Source organism: Solanum stenotomum, chromosome 3 (assembly GCF_019186545.1).
Source record: "Solanum stenotomum isolate F172 chromosome 3, ASM1918654v1, whole genome shotgun sequence".
NCBI lineage: Eukaryota > Viridiplantae > Streptophyta > Magnoliopsida > Solanales > Solanaceae > Solanum > Solanum stenotomum.
Genome location: NC_064284.1, coordinates 9,513,542 through 9,532,209, shown reverse-complemented (window position 1 = coordinate 9,532,209; position 18,668 = coordinate 9,513,542). Strand labels below are relative to the sequence as shown.

Here is an 18,668-nt window from a genome sequence, read left to right as displayed (position 1 = left end):
CAGTTCTATGCAGTGAAGTATTTACATGAATATTGCTACTTGCTGGTTTTTCATCATCTGATATGCACAGTGAGAATTGCAAGTATATTGGATATAATAGTGATTTCTCTGCCCAAAATTTTAGATCAGCGGAGAGCCTGGTCATTTTGTGTCGTTTGCTTGTTCATATACGGCCCCTTGGTCGTTCTGCGTAGTAACTCCTGTTAGCGCTTTGTTATCTAGCATTTTTTTGTCCATTTGAACTATAGGAAGTGATGAAGTGCAATGCGATTGTTCTGTGCAACATTAACTGTTAAGTGCCAACATTAACTTTCCGTCTTCAGTATGATTAACGTTGTCGACTACCAAAAGTTTAGTAACGTGGAAATTTTAAGATTAGAAACTCTCAATATACTAGACGATAAAGTCCAGGTGGAACTGGAAACTATGTAAAAACAATAATTTCACTTCATTTCCATAGTTGTTAGATTTCATCTATTATACGGCTTCCTGTCACTTCAACTCATTAGCCCTTTAATCCCTGTAAAAGGTGACATTTTCATAGATATGATTTCGGCTTGTTTAGAACAAAATATGCTGAAAGTGTTGTGTAGCACTATGTAAACCTAGCTTTAACTGTTTCGCTGATAGACTTAATGAGATCAATAACCGATCAGTAAGAAAAGGGATCTGCTAATTAAATAACTAAAACGAAGTTGATAGCAATTGATCCAAAAGCAAATGAAAAGCTGTTGTTTCTTTTCAATTTAAATATATGATCATACAGTAGGTTTGCGAGGCTTACAAGTTAAATCCAAACTTGAAAGTTAATGGAAGTATCTGAAAACCATCTTTGTTGGAAAAGCAACTAGCACAATCTAAACAAATCCAATACCAGAAGACATAATCTACAGGAGCTTGACAAGCGGTGAACAACAATTGAGGGGAGTAGCATAGAACAACTATACTGGGATCAGCATGAATGTGCTCCACTAAAATTACAATTCCGGACTACGGTGTCTGGAACCATTACACAGATGAGCCCCCAAAGCTCATGATTGAGGTTGCAATAACCTCTATATTTGTGGTATCAGTCTGCAGTCCAGCTCTGCTCCACAATTTCTCTAACTCTCCGGTTGTACTCCCTCTTATTCTCACTAAACAACCGAGCAGCTTCCGAGTTTGCAGGAGAATTAGGGTTTGGATCACACAGCAGTGACTGCAAGAATAAGATAAAGTCATAATCATTTACGCAAACAAGAAGTCTAAAGTTCTCTTCTGAAGGCGTACGATGCTAGTCTGCATGAAAATCTCCAGGGGTAAAAAGCAACTACAATTGTATCTCTCCTAACCCACCATTTGAGGAAAATCATTTTCACCTCCCTCCCTCCCTTACTCAACAAATTATTACTTATACAACCAAGAGGGAAACAGTGGGTTGGACTGTTGGAGCAATACCCTTCTACTATAACATCACCTTCTCGCGCACACACTGCAGTAACCATACATTATCCAGCCAATCAACCGCCATAACCTATCCCATCCCCCACCCAATTTTTTTTAATTGAATATCTGTCTTGTCTATTTTCACAAAGGAGGACAACCTAGGAAACAGCAGTATACAAGGAGATAGAGTTATGATACTGATAATAAATAAGATGAGTTTCTAATCTGATGCTCCCTCCTCATGCTATACACTAAATAATCAACACAAGTGCTTGAACATTGCATTCATCAGCAGGTGCTAGTTAGGAGTTATTGCTCAAACATATCTCCCTCATAATAACAAGTCCATATCTGTTGGTTCGTCTATGATGTAGATTGTAGAGATTATAGGAATTTCAATTACAAGAAACACTCTCAAGAAATTACACACCAAAAAAAAAAAGTAGTACAAATATAAACACTCCTTTTTCCACAAGGAAGTCCTATTTTAGCTACTCAGGTCACCCAAATGGCACATGTTTCTTGGAGAAAATTCAATGGTGTATAATTCACAAGATTAAGACTAAATTCTTCCATTCAACCAATTTTTATTTTTTTTGAAATGGTAGCAGGATTTCATTATTAACCGAAAAGAACAGGTCTGAGCACAAGGTAGTGCTGAGAGATATAGGCTCTAGTTACAAGACATCCAAAAGAGAAACTTAAAAATTAGAAGCCAAAAATCTGGTCTTGTACCAATAAGAAGAGACCTTCTGAGATTAACCAGAGACTATACATCTTGTATTAAAGTTTTTTTAAAAAAAATAAATTAAATCTTGTATTTAAGTTTCTATTAAAAGTTCAAAAAATATACAAGTCTAATGACCTTTAAACTTTTCATCCAAAATGTTCTAACAACAAGAAACAGAAAATATATTTTAAAGTCTTCTTTAATGCTTTGGTGAGAGAGAGAGAGAGGGGGGAGGGAGATTTATCCGAGTTCTTTCTTACTCGGTTTCTGTAGAAAATGAGGAAAGGAAATATCAGAGGGAAATTCAAGTTGACTCGTTAGGATATTGGTTTGCAGGGTAATCAGAACTTCCTTTTTCTTCATCAAATGAAGTGTCTGGCAATTCCTAAACCTGGACTCGTTAGGAAATGAGTTTATCCTGTTTACTATTATTACTCTGCAAATGTTGACGTCTTATTATATTGGCGCTAATTTATTCCATGAAAGCATAAAGCAAGGATTTTATTTCTAGCTACCACGGCTTCTATTTGTTTCTACCTCATGACACTTTCAAGGTGCCTTGAATAAGATCACTTGATAAAAGATGATAATTATTGCTAAATGAAAACTGGTTTACTCAATAGCTCATTGATACTGGAGGACATAAAGAGGGTTCGATATGCACAACTACCATTAAACCAATCAAGGAGTTGAATCTGGGAAGCAAATTCCACAAGAAGAATTTCGAATGAATCACCGAACCTGCACTTAGGATTAGTGCTCCTCAATGAAGTCACCCAAGAGCAAATGCCTGCCTAGGAAGTAGGAACTAAACAAATAGACTTTCCCTCAAAACATACAGTAACAATTTTCTGAAGAAACTAGAAAAGCTATGTAGGCATTTGGATAATATTTGGTTGAAGCTGAAAAGGAGCATTTAGAAGTATTTACGTTTGGACATAAATTTCCCCAGGAAATAAAATTAAAGTTTTTTTTTTGAGAAAGTTAACTGGAAAATTAAAGTTTTGTGAATGAAAACCATTATTTCACTTGAAAAGCTACTCAAACCAGTTTTTCAACTTCAAATTCCCTATTTCAAGCTGAAGTTGAAATAAAGGCCCAAATTATGAAATAGGTAATGATTTGTAAATAATATTTTGAAGTTGAAGCTGAATGCCAAACAGGGCTCTTTAGCCCCATTTTTTAATTAGTAATTATAATCAGCCAGCTTTTTTCAAGAAATTTATCCAAATAATAATAATGTTTATACTTGTGGCCTATGGGACGATTTGAAATTTTGTTTACTGTTTGGAAAATAAACTTACCCTCAAATAAAATGAATCACCAAAGAGAATAGATACGAAAGGATCAGTTAGGTTAACTGTGTTGTGTTGACCAAAGAAGGCATTTTAAAAAGTTCCTTCTCCTTGAGAGCAGTCTTCTGAGAGAATGTCATAATTCAAACAGAAGTATTTCAGACCATCCTCTAGATAAAAGTCCTGATGTTGTTTGACTTTGGCTAAAGTTAACAGCTTTACAATAATCCTATTTCCAGTTTCCAGATTGTCAAAGAGAACTCTTTCTAGACATTCTAGGAATCGTACTAAATTTTGGGAGAAATGCTTGACAACCGAATCCTTAAAAACCCTCCGCAAACAATGAATTTGGAATCACTTCTTCATAATTCTTCTATACTTTCTCATTTAGAATTAATGAATTCACATTGAAATATCCAAGCATGAAATGCAAAGTAGCATACAAGTGAGTAATCCAGCTATCATAACATAAGGAATAGATTTATTTATTTTTTACAAAAAGGAAGCTATCACAAAGGAAAAGCCACCCTTATAGAATTCATACCTGTATCTACTGCTTACAACACCAACTAATCACAATTTAACTACTATTATAAGGATCTTTCCACTGCATCTATAAGAGTAAAAGTAAAACTCAAGGAAACAAACAATAAACTGGTCTTTTTTCCTAAGATGTTCTTTATTGTGGATCTTAAACTAAGTCTGAGCTCCATACCTGAATGGATGTAAGTATAGCTGCAACATCATATATTGGACTCCACTGGTTTTGCAGGATATCCAAACATATACTTCCATCTGCATAAACTAAAAAAGTGGAAAAGCAAATTCCAGATTAGAATTCATTTTTTTGTTCTCTAATGAATGGAAAACCACAACTACACCTCCAACTTACTATTTGGATGAAACATGCGAGAAACAAATCGCACTGTTGGTGGCTTGTTGGGATAATCCTCATTGAATTGAAGCGTCAATTTAAACGTACCTGATGTTTTCAAAGGGTATTGTGACAGAACAAAGTAGCAAATACATATCAGGAAAGAAGATATCAACTCATAATTCACTCAGGGACAGGTGCAGAATGTATGTTTACTCTTCTTCTATGGAGCAAATAGCAAATGTGCCAAAATTAATAGCACAAAATCAAATTGCTTCAAATGCATAACACATTCCTTGGTCGGTCCATAAAAAAGTGTAACCACACGAGAATTCCACTAGAGGACATTTCTGGTTCAACCAATAGCAAAACAAGATCCTTTTGTTACAAGATTAGGCATGACATGATAGACATTTCTGAAAGCTAATCAGATAGAGCAGCCCAGTTGTGCCACACAGCTAAACCACCAAAAGTTCATAGAGTTTGACAAAATGCAAAGAACCTATTGCAGAAGAGTATAGAAGATCACTGTGCACTTAATTCACTGACTAACTTGCTTTTGGCATTAAGCAATAGAATGATGACAGATAACTTGGTGGAGAATCATAATGGTATGAACAGGAAAACTTGGATTGTGAGATCAAAGAAACAAATGATTGCCATCACAGCACAAAAATATGATCATAAATACCATGCGCAAGGGATACATCCCCTGTTGAATGATTAAAAAACTTACAACTGCACTTGTTTTTCTCATCCTCTTTTCCTTTAAATTCCTCTTTTTATTATCGCGTGTGGAGTGGACAGAGGGGGCATGAGATATAAATAACAAATCAAATGACAAGAAAAAAAACAGGCTTAGAAAATTGAAACATCATACTCTGCATAGACAACCACACATAAAACTAGACCAGACATTAGCAAGCTGACATCATATGTCAAACTACTGTGCTTTGGCATTCTTTAAAGCCAATGTCTAAATGCAAGGCACACTCACCTCCATCCCAAGAAGTATCATCAGGACTGCATTCCGCACCCAGAAAAAACAATTTAAAAAAAAAGAGAAATTAGTTTAGTTATATCTAGTAAAAAACATGCCAAATAGATGTACCAACAGACAAGTACTATAACTAAATTCAAAGCACATATTTCATGAACTTCAATTACAAAACTCACCCAAATATAACGGCGTTCCAAAGCATAATGTTATTGTCTTGAGGAGCACCACTAATACCCGCAGGAGGGTCCTGTTGTAACCTCTTGAAATCCCTCATCAGTCTCTTCCTTGAAGGAGTTGACATTTTAACTGCCTGCACATTATCATGACAAAATCAACACAACCAAACAGTTAATAGGAAGCATCACTTTCTTTGTTTGTAGATAACAAAGAGGAGCATCACTGAAAGTAAAACATCAAGCAAAATAACGATATTAATGAGTATTCCCTGCCTGTTTAATCAAATCGATCCTATATTAGTCAGCTCAAAACCCAGCATACTACACTATGAAAACTGAAACGGACTAATTATGACGATATTCACTAAGAAAGTAACAGGTAAAAATCCTTCCAAAGAGTAACAAACACTAATTCATCCTTATTTTGCGATGCAGCTTGTCATGATGAATACGAACAGAAGAAAAGTGAAATTCAAACGCTTTTTTTTCTCGAATTCGTAAGATCCACTGATAATTCCACAAACACATACACGAAAAAAAAAACAGAAACGATGTTCCATCAAGAAGAAATTCAATTCAATTCAATTCATAAATACTTACCTAACAGCGAAAATCAAAGAGAAGGTGTGAGCTAGGGTTCTGCTTCAGCTATGGAGTTCGACGTTTGCTGCCTCTGGAGCAGGTGAATCGAAGAGAGCAGAGAAGAATAATTAGGAAGTAGAATTGGGAATCACAATTCAGCACTTCTTTGCATTTGCTTTACAGCACCCAGCCCCTACATACCCCACCCCCTACCCCGATCCCCAAACGCAACTTGCATTTTAGGCGTTAATCTTTATCCCTTTATTATTATTGGTCATGGAAAATTCCAGAAGGGCATCTTCTTTCACGTCATTAACAATAGACAATACTACTGCCAAATAGAAACACCACTAGAAAAAAATTGAGAAAGTTTATTATTTACACAAGAGGTCCTTAATGGATTCTGAAATGTACACTTTAGGTATTTTACTTATATTTGGATCATATATATGTCTTATGACCCACTCTTTTCCTTTATTTTATTTTTTAAAATTACTGTTTTAGAATTGCTTATATCCAATTAGTGAAAAACAATTCTCATTCTTGTATGTTTGTTTGAGTCTTATTGGAAGCAAGTTAATAACTATTACATTGGAGATGGGTGAACTGAAGCGACATATTTAAGGGATATGTTATTTGTAAATGATATAGTATTGAATATTGATTGACGAGACATGCAATAGAGGCAGGAGATTTAGAGACAAACCTTGAAGTTTAAAGGGTTCAGATTGAGTAGGATTAAGACAGAGTATGTGGAGTGCAAATTTAGTGATGTACTAACTCATAAGTAAGATGTGGAAGTTAGGATTGATACACAAGTTATCTCTAAGGGAGGAAGTTTCAAGTATATCTTGACTCAATAATCTAAGGAAATTAATAGCTAAGGAGATTGGTCATAAGGTGGATGAAATGGAAGCTCGCATCCGATATTTTGTCGGATAAGAATATGCCACCGAGATTAAAACAAAAATTCATGAAAGTTATTATTAATAGGGAAAAGGGTCTGATATACCCCTCAACTTTGTCATTTAGAGCTGATATATCTCTCGTTATGAAAGTGGCTCATTTATATCCCTACTTATATACAAATGACTCACATATACCCTTTTCCTCTAACAGAAATGAAGAAAAAAATTAGTTTAATTTTTATTTTATTTTAAAAAAAAATATATAATCCCATATGAGTATATTTAATCCTCCTCAAACATATTTTTTTAACTTTTTTTTTATGGTCAAATTTATTTATGTTTCACTAATATTCTGTGAAACTTATATAGATGACCAAATTTGTTTCTTCAAATCCAAAAATTAAATTACAATATAGACAAAAAAAAACAGTTTTAAATTATAATATAGCCACAAAAAATAGTTTTAAATTATAATATAACCACAAAAAAATAGTTTTAAATTTTTTTCTTTTACACTAAGGAATGAAAGAAAAAAATAAAATAAGAATAAGAAACTCAAATAATTAAAATCGAAGAAGTCAAAAAATAATTTATGTATGAAAAAGATTAAAATATACCTTGAACTTTGCTAGAAGAATCATATATACCCCTAAATAATTTTAAAGAAAATTAAAAGTCAAAAATATAAATTTAAAACTAATTTTTTCACTTCCGTTAAATGAAGGGTATATATGAGCCACTTTCATAACAAGAGACATATCAGCTCCAAATACCAAAGTTGAGGGATATATCAAGCCCTTTTCCCTTATTATTATATCAAGTTAATATGAGTAGTAATTAGTACCATATGTTACAGGTGCAGATTTAGTAATTTCATAATATAAATTGTGGATTTGATTTGCAAATCACACAAGTTTATAGCGTTCAATCTTGGACATTATATGATTTATTCAGGTCTAGCTAATACTTTTCTTCAATTATATATGTTGACTCCTTTAAAAAAAAAAATCAACATTTTCAGTAGAGGAATATATTCCCAATTCTCTTTCGAAGACAATTATACTTTTNTTTTAAACGTAGTCAAATAAAGCACAGTGCCATAGTAAGCAAGATCTTTTCTTTAGTTCATATTGAATAATGATATATTGTGATGTTTATTGGATAAATATTCTATGGTAGATTTTTCAATAATTGGTTAAGGTTTTCCACTTCTAAAATCTTCTAAAACTAAAAGCCATATTTATTAGCTAGCCAAACTAGACAAGTACAAAGCTACAACTTAAAGTGCATAATGACAAATGAGACCCAAAATGACACCAAGACGTACAGAATTGTCAAAGTAACAAAAGGAATTAATAAACAATTACAAAACCAATTCTTTAAATTTTAATACATAAATGATTGTTTTGGTAATGAACTGAAGTTGAACATTAAGCTATATATACTACGACTATGGGAAGAGGCTAGCAAATATGAAAGATAGAGTATAAGTACATGGAATTCCTTAAGTATATACTCCGTCTGTCTATTTTTAGTTATCATATTGTGCTTTTCGAAAGTTTATTTGATTAATTTTTAAAGTTAAATTTGATTATATTAATTTGATATTTTACACAAAAAATTTAAATATTCTAAAACTATACGAAAAATATTATAAATTATAATTTTTTGCATATTAATTATATGATAAAAAATATATCATAAAATATCAATCAAAGCTCTTATTATTTGACTCTAAAAAAAACCATGACAATTAAAGTGGATGGAGGGAGTATCCTCAATGTCGTAAATGATTTTGCATCACAATGCACATTAATTTTTAATTACCTAATTAACCAATTGTAACCTCGACCTTACTCATATCTACAAAAAATGAAAACAAAGAAATTAGAAAATGCTACAAAAGCTAATCAGAGCAAAACATCGAGATTGACGGCAACTCTCACTTTCTTAGTCAAAGCTTTGGTTAGCGCAATCCTTTCTAGATATCTCATCATCGATCTTTTATTGTTTTAAAAACTTCTTCATGTGTGATGATGATATTATAATATAGTATGAAATAAATAAAGAAATAGAAATTCATTTAATCGATCATAATTTGCTTAGAATTAAGGCACAATTATTATTATGATTTTCTCTTTGAAATCTAAGTATCACAATGGTACTTCAATTCATAAGAACATTTCTAATTATCTTTGATTTTCTAAATTTAAAAAGTAAAATAAATACTTCCTCTGTCTCAATTTATTTGACATTTTATATTTTTTTGAGAATCAAACAATTTAAATTTGATCAAAAATTTGCGCATGAAATCTTTAATTTTTTTTTAAAAATAAAATTTATATATTTGTAAACTAAGTAAAATATACTATAAGTCACAATAATTGATAATTCAAAATGTTTAAAAGATCTATGAAAAACTTACGATAAAAAATAAATTTGTTTGAATCTCAAAATTCGAAAAGTGTCACATAAAATATTAAGAAGAGAGTATTTATTTTTAATATGAGGACAAGTTAATGTGAACTGAGGAAGTAGTATGTTTTTAATTACTTTTATCTTTAAAATACTTATATCGTACACGCAATTCCATGTGTATTGTTTTATTACTACTTTAATCATATCGAAAGTCACCGGTTTGAGAAAAGGGATAAAGAGATGTCCAGTCGATCACTTCTTGTGGACAAATTCAAATTTCAATCATAAAAATCATAAGTAATTAAAGGAAAAAGGTCAAAAATATCTTTCAACATTGTTTTATTGATTGATTATGTCTTTCCTGTTAAAATAAAGTTATTTTTACCTTTGTCGTCATTACTAATTTCATCATTTGTGTCCCCTCAGTACAGTATAGTCAATCAATATTCTAGGCATTTTAATTCTTAGTACAATGTAATTGCTAACTAAATATAAGAGACTTCAGCAAAACGAATTGTCAATTAATTTACTAAAAACTAAAATATCTACATTTTGGACTTCATATCTCCAAATCATTAAAAAAATACAACCTGATTAACAATGCTGATACCAGTTTCTTACTTGTAGGTACAAGCAAAAACTCTAACTAAAGAAATTAAAATGAATCATAGTGTGTAATCTTTGTGATCACCAGGGGAGATGGATGGGAAGCTACAAAGCACTGGAAATGGCTCAGTAACCTTCAAATTCTGCCCAGATTTTTCGTCAATATGATGATTTCCGCCGCGTGAGCCAATGATAGATGTAAGAGCAACAGCCAATGCAGATTGAAACTTCGGGTCTGATGTTATTGCTTTTGTTGCAGCTGCAATTGTATCTTGTGGTAATAAAGTTTGTGCAGACGTCGCACTTTTAATATTGTTTTGTAGATAAGACTGGTAATGGATATCTTGGTTCTTGTGATAGGTTTGGTTATTTCCGTTACTCCAAGACATGGGAAGAAGATGATTAGATTCAAAGGAACTGAAATTGAGAATATTCGTGGACGAATTATTATTATTATTATATCGCGAGTGATAATTATTACTACTCGCGATTGTTCTGTGATGTTGGCCGGAAAATGAGGAAGGGGACGAGTTTGATGTTAAATCGAGAGTGATTGTAGGGTACTGAGAATGTGATGATGAAGAAATGGATGAATTTGGAAGGTTATAAAATGGGTTTGGTTTTGAGTTATCAGATAGGTAATAGTTGAGCGCGGTGGTTGTGGGGCCCGATCCGGAGCTGGATGAACCGGATAATAGCATGGAAGCGGCTGCTGAAGTGGTGAAAGCCATTGATGTGGCTGAATGAGGAAGTGGATGGTTATGTGTTCCTTCATATGTTGTGATCAAAATAGACATGTCCTGAATGCATCTTTGAACCTGAAAAAAGAACAAGGTTTTTTAAATTAAGACGCATTATGATTATTCATAAATTACTTTATTTTATTTCAAAAAAATAACTTTTCATCGTATCAAACACAAATGATTATACTACAGTACCTGTTTTCTTACGGGGCAATTTGGTGCTACCGTGCAACGATAGTAAGCTCTAGGACATGGGTTCCCTTTTGCAATTTTTTGTCCATATTTTCTCCATTGACATCCATCGTTCATCTGATGATCAGAAAATAAAACATAAAGTTTATTACTAACACAATATATTGCTTATGTTCAATGTTTTTTTAAACTAGTTAAAAAAGGAAAGAACGTCACGTAAATTATTAACTATCCTTACCGTTGGGGTGTCACATCTAACTCTGACAGAAACCTTTGCTCTTTTAGTAGGGTTTTGTTGCACCATATCCTCTTCTTCATTCCTCATAGTCTTATGAACTTTGTGAGGTGGCCAAGTTTGATCAGCTCCTTTTTCGTCGTCCTTAACTTCTCCTAAACTATTCTCTGGACTGAGATTTGATGGTGAAGATTTCGTAGACGATTGAAACTTGCAATCCAATGCTAGGGTTAGGTTATCTTCTTCCTTCTCATCATTCTCTTTTTTGCTCAAAATTAATTTAGATAACTCTTTTTTTGTATCACTTGAAGTCCTTCCTAGGCTAAGGGACACAAGTTCAGCTTCGTCATGTTTAACATTATTAGGTTTTTCAGCATCTCTTTGAGCAACTTCGTGGAATTGCATCTGAAGGTTCTGATAATCCTTCATAATTCTATCCAAGTGTTTCTTTAGCCTTTGATTTTCTTCCATTACCTCTTCCATATCGGCTTTCGCTGATTCCAGCTGATCGTCCTACAATTATTAGGCAAAAATAAAAATCAAATGAATTATTTTTGATATACGTGAAATGAGAATTTGATTTAAAGATCATGAGTTAACTAGCACACAATCATCATAATAAATAGAGAAAAAAACATAAGAATTTAATGAAGTTCGGTCAAACTTAGTCCTCGGGGCAGTAATAGCAACATAAGTTCTCAACTATGAATAAGAAAAATTGTACTGGCTTGAACCTCGTTAAATTCTTGTATTATTTTTTCTTTTCTATTTTCTTTGATTATTGGATTGTGTGTTAGCTAGTTAATTACCCACAATCTTCGAAAAATGAACAATTAGGATAAACATGTATTTTTTTTGTGATTATTAGTCTTAACATAGAGATAAAATAATCACGTGGTAAATTTTAAGGAAAAGCAATTATTATACAACAAAAATACATCCAATGTTTCTATTCACTTGTCAAATATTTTTTAATTTAATTTTTTATTTATTTGTTATTTTTGACAAATTAATGAAGGACAATTATTATTCCTACTATATATCTTTAATTTATTAACATTAAATTAATGTTTTTAAAAAATATAATGAATAAATATATTTAAAATCTTATCAATTAATAGAAATAAAATAATATAATATTATATTAATAGGTTTATCAAGTCAAATTTTGACAGAGAAAGTACTTAGGTTATATCCAAAAGTCAAAATAGGTCGGTTGTGATCATGAGTAAAGGATGACTATGCCCTAGCTACTTTAATTGGTGTGGTCAAAGATTTTGAAATTGAAGACTGAAAATTAATATTTGACAACTGCCACGGTAAGTATGACTTTAAACGTTCCTGACAAAAACATTTTTGGTTTGACTTATCTGCATGTGATTTGGATCCTCCAATTACCTTACGTTTCACATTTTCATCAACTCCCCACATTCTATCGTTTCAACGTTCTCATGACAATAACTTCTTCGGTGTAACGTCCATTATCGATTTTACATATTTTTAAAGAAATTATAAATAAAAGAGAAATTTTACTATATCATTATTTGAATATAATAAATACAATATTTTGAAAAATGTAATAGAAAAATAACTATAATTAATGATAAGAGTAAATTAGAAACTAAGTGTACAATTATCCATTGATTTCATAAAGTAGACAAGTCTTGTTGGACATCTCAAAATAGTATAGTGGACAACTATTATGGGACGGAGGGAGTAGTATATATGAATATGTCTTGATGCGGAAGGCATCAACCTTCTATAATTCCTAAGAAGTAGATTTAAGATTCGATATTTATGAGTTTTTATAATTAGCTAGCTATCTCAAGTTAATATTCATCTTTTTCATGATTCTTTCAATTACGTCAATGCAATAAAATATGGAGCAGTTCACAATCAAATACGTGAATTTCTTAGTATATATGCAAAAACTATTAGGTTTTAACGAACTCATCATATGTTTGTACTCTAGATCATCTTCCTCTGCTCCCATATTATATGAAGATTTTGCACTAATAGTTAAATTTTAAAGAGATCTGGCTGGATATAATTAATTACCCTCCTGCAAGTTATTTATAACTAACTAGTGTTATAAAATTTAACAAGTCACACAAATTACATAGAAACTAATCATACATAAGTCAAATATCATGAACAGATCAAACTCAAGAAAATCGATAAGATTCAAGGAGATAATTATACCTCTTTGCCCCCGGTGAGATCCTTTTGCTGAGAGGACTTCGAATTATCCTCCTCATTATGTACTGATTTTCTGTCCTTTCCAACCTGAATTGAAGCATAATAGATCATCTTGTGAGATCTAATAGGATGTTAACTGATTTAATTTAGAGCACTAAGCTTATTTTAATCTTGCCTTTTAAGTTTTATAAATTATACATCATCTGTTTTACACTATCAGGTCATTCAAAAGATATTATATATATAGTTAATGTTTTGAATCTTTTCCAATTGACGTTTAGGTATCAAGTGATAGACCTGTTTGAAGTTGTTTCCAATTCTCATGCAAAATATAGATTTAAATTCTATATATATCCCTGAAATTTTATCTTTTCCCTTTCGAGCTAACATTTAATAGTTTCAACATAATTTCAGAACCATGCAAACATTTTTTTTATAACTCATAAATGTACTATATATGTACTAGTAATTCTATATTCATTGTCTTGTCGAAATCATCAAAATCCAAATCACAAATAGCAAAATATCTAGAGAATTATTGAAAGAAAGTAAATGATTACCTTAAGATCATTAATATCTTCAACAAAACCTTCCTCACCAGCTTTAATCTTTATGTCCTGTTTGACTACACCTCCATGAATTGATTTTCTGAAAACAGCCTCCATATGCATACACAAACTTATATCTTTCTCTTCTCTATTTTCTGTGAGTACTTCTACCTTTAGCTATATCTGAAAAAGCAATTTTATGGTCTCATTTATAAGGCTAAGCCAACAGTATTTGACTTGTCCAAAATAATTAAATTTCAAACACCACAGACAAAACAAAAAAATGTCAATGGCCCAGTTGCACACAACTTAGGAATATACGCATATTTAATTAGTTTTTTCTTTTCTAATATAGGAAAAACATTTTTAAAATGGTTGAAGAAGAAATCTTCAACGTTTTTAAGTTTTTAATAATTTATATAAATGATAGAAAGAGGATTTTACTCCGTAAGGGTCGGGTCACCGATCCATACCGTGTTTGGGCTGCTAATTGCAACAGCTAATAATAATAATATTGTTGAAGGGAAGTCACATGGCCAGTCAAACAGGTTATATTAGCCATTATAGGAATTTGTCTTTCATAAGTTATAATTAAAATAAATAGTACCTTTTGGGTCAATTGCCAGTAATTGATGAGTCCACTTTTGGATCTTTCAACAGGCAAATCTAACTTACAATCTATGGTACCCGCTAATCTTATCTCTATTTTTATGGGATAGAATTCAGATTGTTTTGATACGATAGACTCTTGGGTAAAAAAAAGAAAGAATTCAAAGTACGATAGAAAAAAGAAACTAAGTATGTGACTATTACAATTACGAGAAATGGAGAGGATCGCTAGTCCCCTACCTCACCCACATGAAGTTGTGTGACAACACTTGGCTACTTAACATTCCACACTAAATTCTCGACCTCTATATCTTCTTATCTACAATCATGTCTTCTGTAAGCTGAAGTTGTGTCATTTTCTCTCTAATCACCTCCGCCTAGTTCTTCCTTTATCCCTCCTAATTATATTATAACCAACCTCTCACGCCTTTTTGCGGGAGAATCTACACACTTTCTCATCATATGATTGAACCATCTCAGTGTTGCTTTCCTTATCTTGTCCAGGCCACCACATAGGCCACTCTTAGTTTTTTCCGTGTTTGTTTCTAGTGATCATGTCACTCAGTACATATATCCATCAGAGCATGCCTCACCTCCTTTACATTCATCTTTTGAAAGTCGACATTCTTGATTGACCAACGCTCTGGCCTAACAAAGTTGGTTGAACTATCAGTATGACTTACCTCACACGTGTCATTATATTATTTTTTTCAAATAAAGGGCATTTTTAATCTGAAAATTAATATGAAGGGCAACTGAGTTATATATATAAAATAGGTGCAAGGGAGACATTGTAAACATGAAAATTGAAAATCAGTATTAATGATGATTAGTGTTTAGGTGAAATTAAGGAGGGCAGATTAAAATAATTTCTAATTATAAGTTAGTGACATTTGTTGAATAAAATTGAATACATGACCTTTTCTACAATAACATTCAACTAATTAAGCCATCCGTATAAGACTCCGATCCTATGTGCTCCCTAAACTGATAATGAATAGTATTCGTTGATTCAAAGTGATTTGTAATTCTTCCTTGATAGCGCTTTATGAAAAATTGTTCATCTAATAATTAAAGGAGGGATATGGAATGGAATCACCTTTGTTAAATATTGTTTTACCCTTAGAAGCGAATTCAAATATAGTCGAACTTCAATTCAAATATCAGATCTAGAATTCCAAACGTCGCGTGGGAAAAAAATATATGATGTAGCGTGTGTAATTAATTATGTATTCAAGTCTAACTTAAGGTAATTTATTAACTTGCTTAATTCAGACGTGCAGGTTGACAATCCAATTACTTTAATAGTAAAATTCTGTTAGTGCACACCCTAACTAGATTGATGATCATTTTAATTATTAATACTTCTCAATGACATTATATTATGCGAAAATTAGTAAAATTAATCAACTTGTAGTTATCCAATATAATGACAGGAAAGAGTCTTGAGTCTTATATTGTACATTGAACAGCTATTAAAAAAAGAGAGTAAAGAATTAGCAATGAGAGATTAGTCGTGGATTATAAAAAAGATTTACATTAGATATATGTTATTTAACGATAAATCAATGATGATTTTTTAATTTCTATTTTTTCTTATAGTTATATAAAATGTTTACTGAGCTGTGTCAAGGACGCGTACGACTCGTCTGGCAGCTGCAACTACCTAACTCTTTAATCTTTATATAATAATATAAATATAACATACTCCTAACAGTTTTACAATCAATGTATGCTTTTTTAATTAAATCTCACGTGAATATGTGCTTCATTTCAACGTCTTTGTCAAATTCAACAGGGAAGAGTACCACTTGCTAAGCGCGTCAAAATTAGTCCATAAAATTATGATCGTTTGATATTTTTTAGGTTTGAATTGAATAATGATTTATTTATTTTAACTAATTCAATTTAGCTAGTTTAAAAATTAAATTGATATATAATTTATATTAACCCATGAAATTTTTTGTCAAAATATATTTAAGATGGCATTTTTTTCTTTATTTTAGTAAAAAAAAATATAATTAAATACGTAAACAAATTACAAAAAAAAATAATTAAAATTTAGTTGTTTACACCGACTTTTTACGTGCATCAGCTCAAGTAACCTTTTGGCAAATCATTACATTTAAGCAGGTTATTAACTCAATTCATTACGACCCGTCAAAATTTAATCCAAATTGCTGATTTAACACCCATGCCCTTGCTATAAGGGAGGATTTGATATGAACATGGGGTCTTTTGACCTTGCACTTTTTAAATTTTGCAGCTGCTTGAGTGACTTTTCTTGCTTTTAGACCATGAAATATTTATTATAAAGTCAGCATATTAACCACCCTCTCTATTATTTCCCATCCTCAAATAGGTCTTGAGATCGAGGTTAAGCTCTATGTATTGTTAAAGAAACATAAAAATAAACGAGATAAATTTTATAGCTATACATTAAAATTCATATATAATTTTATTTAATAATGAATTAGTAAAAAATCATGTTAGTTTCAATTAATTTAGCAACAAATTAGCGATAAAATTCATGACTAATTTCAATTTATTTTGTAGTGATCTTCGTTCCTTCTATTTATTGCCTTTTTGTTCACAATTTGTAGAGATAATTAATAACTAGATTTTGTGGGTCATAAATAGACTATAGGACATGCATTTTGATTTCTGTATATGTTTCCACACCTAATATATAGCTAGGTTAGAGGCACATACGTATCAATAAGATGTAATGGTATATAAATATACATATTGTTTGTGTCCAAGTTATGGATTTATCTAAATCTAGTAATTTTATGTCAAATTCTATATATATATTAAAATGTTCACAAAATAAATATAAATAATATAAATGGTATAAATTGTAATAAAATCATGAACTCAAACTTGTAAAATACAAATTTTGAATTTATTTATTTTTTTCGACAGAAAGAAGTAATGGTGGATCCTCCTTTGACTTAATTGAGGAAGGAGTTGTTATGCCTAATATATAGGCAACAGTTATGCCTTGACATGTTATTAATTAATTATCATATGGTCAATGACCTTTCAATATCTTATATAGTTATATACTTATATTACTGTATTATTGGGATAATTTTTTTTTATTAAATAAGTTGTTTCATCATGCAGATATTTTATTTTATTTATTCAGAAACATGATCCAAGAACTAACAAATTTAAGTATATTATAATACAGTTTAGGACTTAGTTACAAACCAGTCATATAAGCAAATTAAAATAGGAGCCAGTGGCCATGTAATATATTATGAAGGAGTTGACCATCCAATAATCCAATAATCATATGCGAATTTGAGCTCTCTACTTATCTTTAAAGCGTTTTTACATTGAACCTATTATATTGTTATAATTATGGAGTCCAAATTTACTACTTATTTGTTATAATTTTAATAAAGTTATACGTGTTTCATATTAAAAAGATTTTTTTAGCTAGATTTTCATTTTTTTGATCGTCTCATTTGCATCTTTTGACATAAAGTTAGAGGTGTGCGCTCTAGAGATAAGAACATCGTAACATTGTCCTGTATTGTTTTCATCGGATATTCTTCATTTTAAAAGTTCTAACGATAACAATGAAAATTAAATAAAGTCTCAGTCTCAACGATCTTATCGTTGAGGCATCTCCAAGCTACAAATGAGATATTCAAAGAAGTGAAATCCTAGATAAAAGACTATTAGGCTTCTATAGGCCGCCACGCATTCTTTAAGACGATTTAAGAGAGAAGTGCACGGATGATCGATTTAAGCTATAATATTTTGCAAATTTATTAGATTTTTCCTTGTCAATAATCCTACAATTTGCGTAGGTCAGACTATTTTTGAATAGTGTGAAAGAGTCAACGATCATCAACAAATTCTCAAAAGTCCAAATTATTTATTCCTCGTGCCAGCTAATTAAAAACTAGCCAATCAAGATAGAAGCTGATCAGATTTATGTAATAAAATATTTACAATTTGGACTTGAGTGGTGCCAGGTCAAAATTATTATATATCCTCGATATATATATACGACTTTGCTTTGCATTTCAATTTCACATTCAAATAAAAATCGGCGTGAATATATATATCTAAATAGTTGACCACCATGTCATGTTAATGTAATTTAAGCAT

The 18,668-nt window shown here is 31.3% G+C and overlaps 2 protein-coding genes across 2 annotated transcripts; both read right to left on the bottom strand.

Annotated features, from left to right (window-relative positions):
• Positions 1-756: 756 nt before the first annotated feature.
• On the bottom strand, positions 757-6,313 carry LOC125858206 (ubiquitin-conjugating enzyme E2 2-like). Its single transcript, XM_049537918.1, has 6 exons — positions 6,101-6,313; positions 5,501-5,634; positions 5,322-5,347; positions 4,343-4,432; positions 4,166-4,254; positions 757-1,198 (listed from the first exon to the last, which is right to left on the bottom strand). Exons 2-6 carry the CDS (start codon positions 5,623-5,625, stop codon positions 1,070-1,072), a joined length of 459 nt encoding a protein of 152 aa, XP_049393875.1. The 5' UTR covers positions 5,626-5,634; positions 6,101-6,313; the 3' UTR covers positions 757-1,069.
• Positions 6,314-10,011: 3,698 nt separating this feature from the next.
• On the bottom strand, positions 10,012-14,104 carry LOC125859977 (WRKY transcription factor 72A). The gene is made up of 5 exons (XM_049539836.1): positions 13,944-14,104; positions 13,387-13,470; positions 11,188-11,697; positions 10,953-11,066; positions 10,012-10,832 (listed from the first exon to the last, which is right to left on the bottom strand). The coding sequence occupies exons 1-5, from the start codon at positions 14,052-14,054 to the stop codon at positions 10,074-10,076; spliced, it is 1,578 nt and encodes a 525-aa protein (XP_049395793.1). The 5' UTR covers positions 14,055-14,104; the 3' UTR covers positions 10,012-10,073.
• Between the last annotated feature and the right edge of the window lie 4,564 nt (positions 14,105-18,668).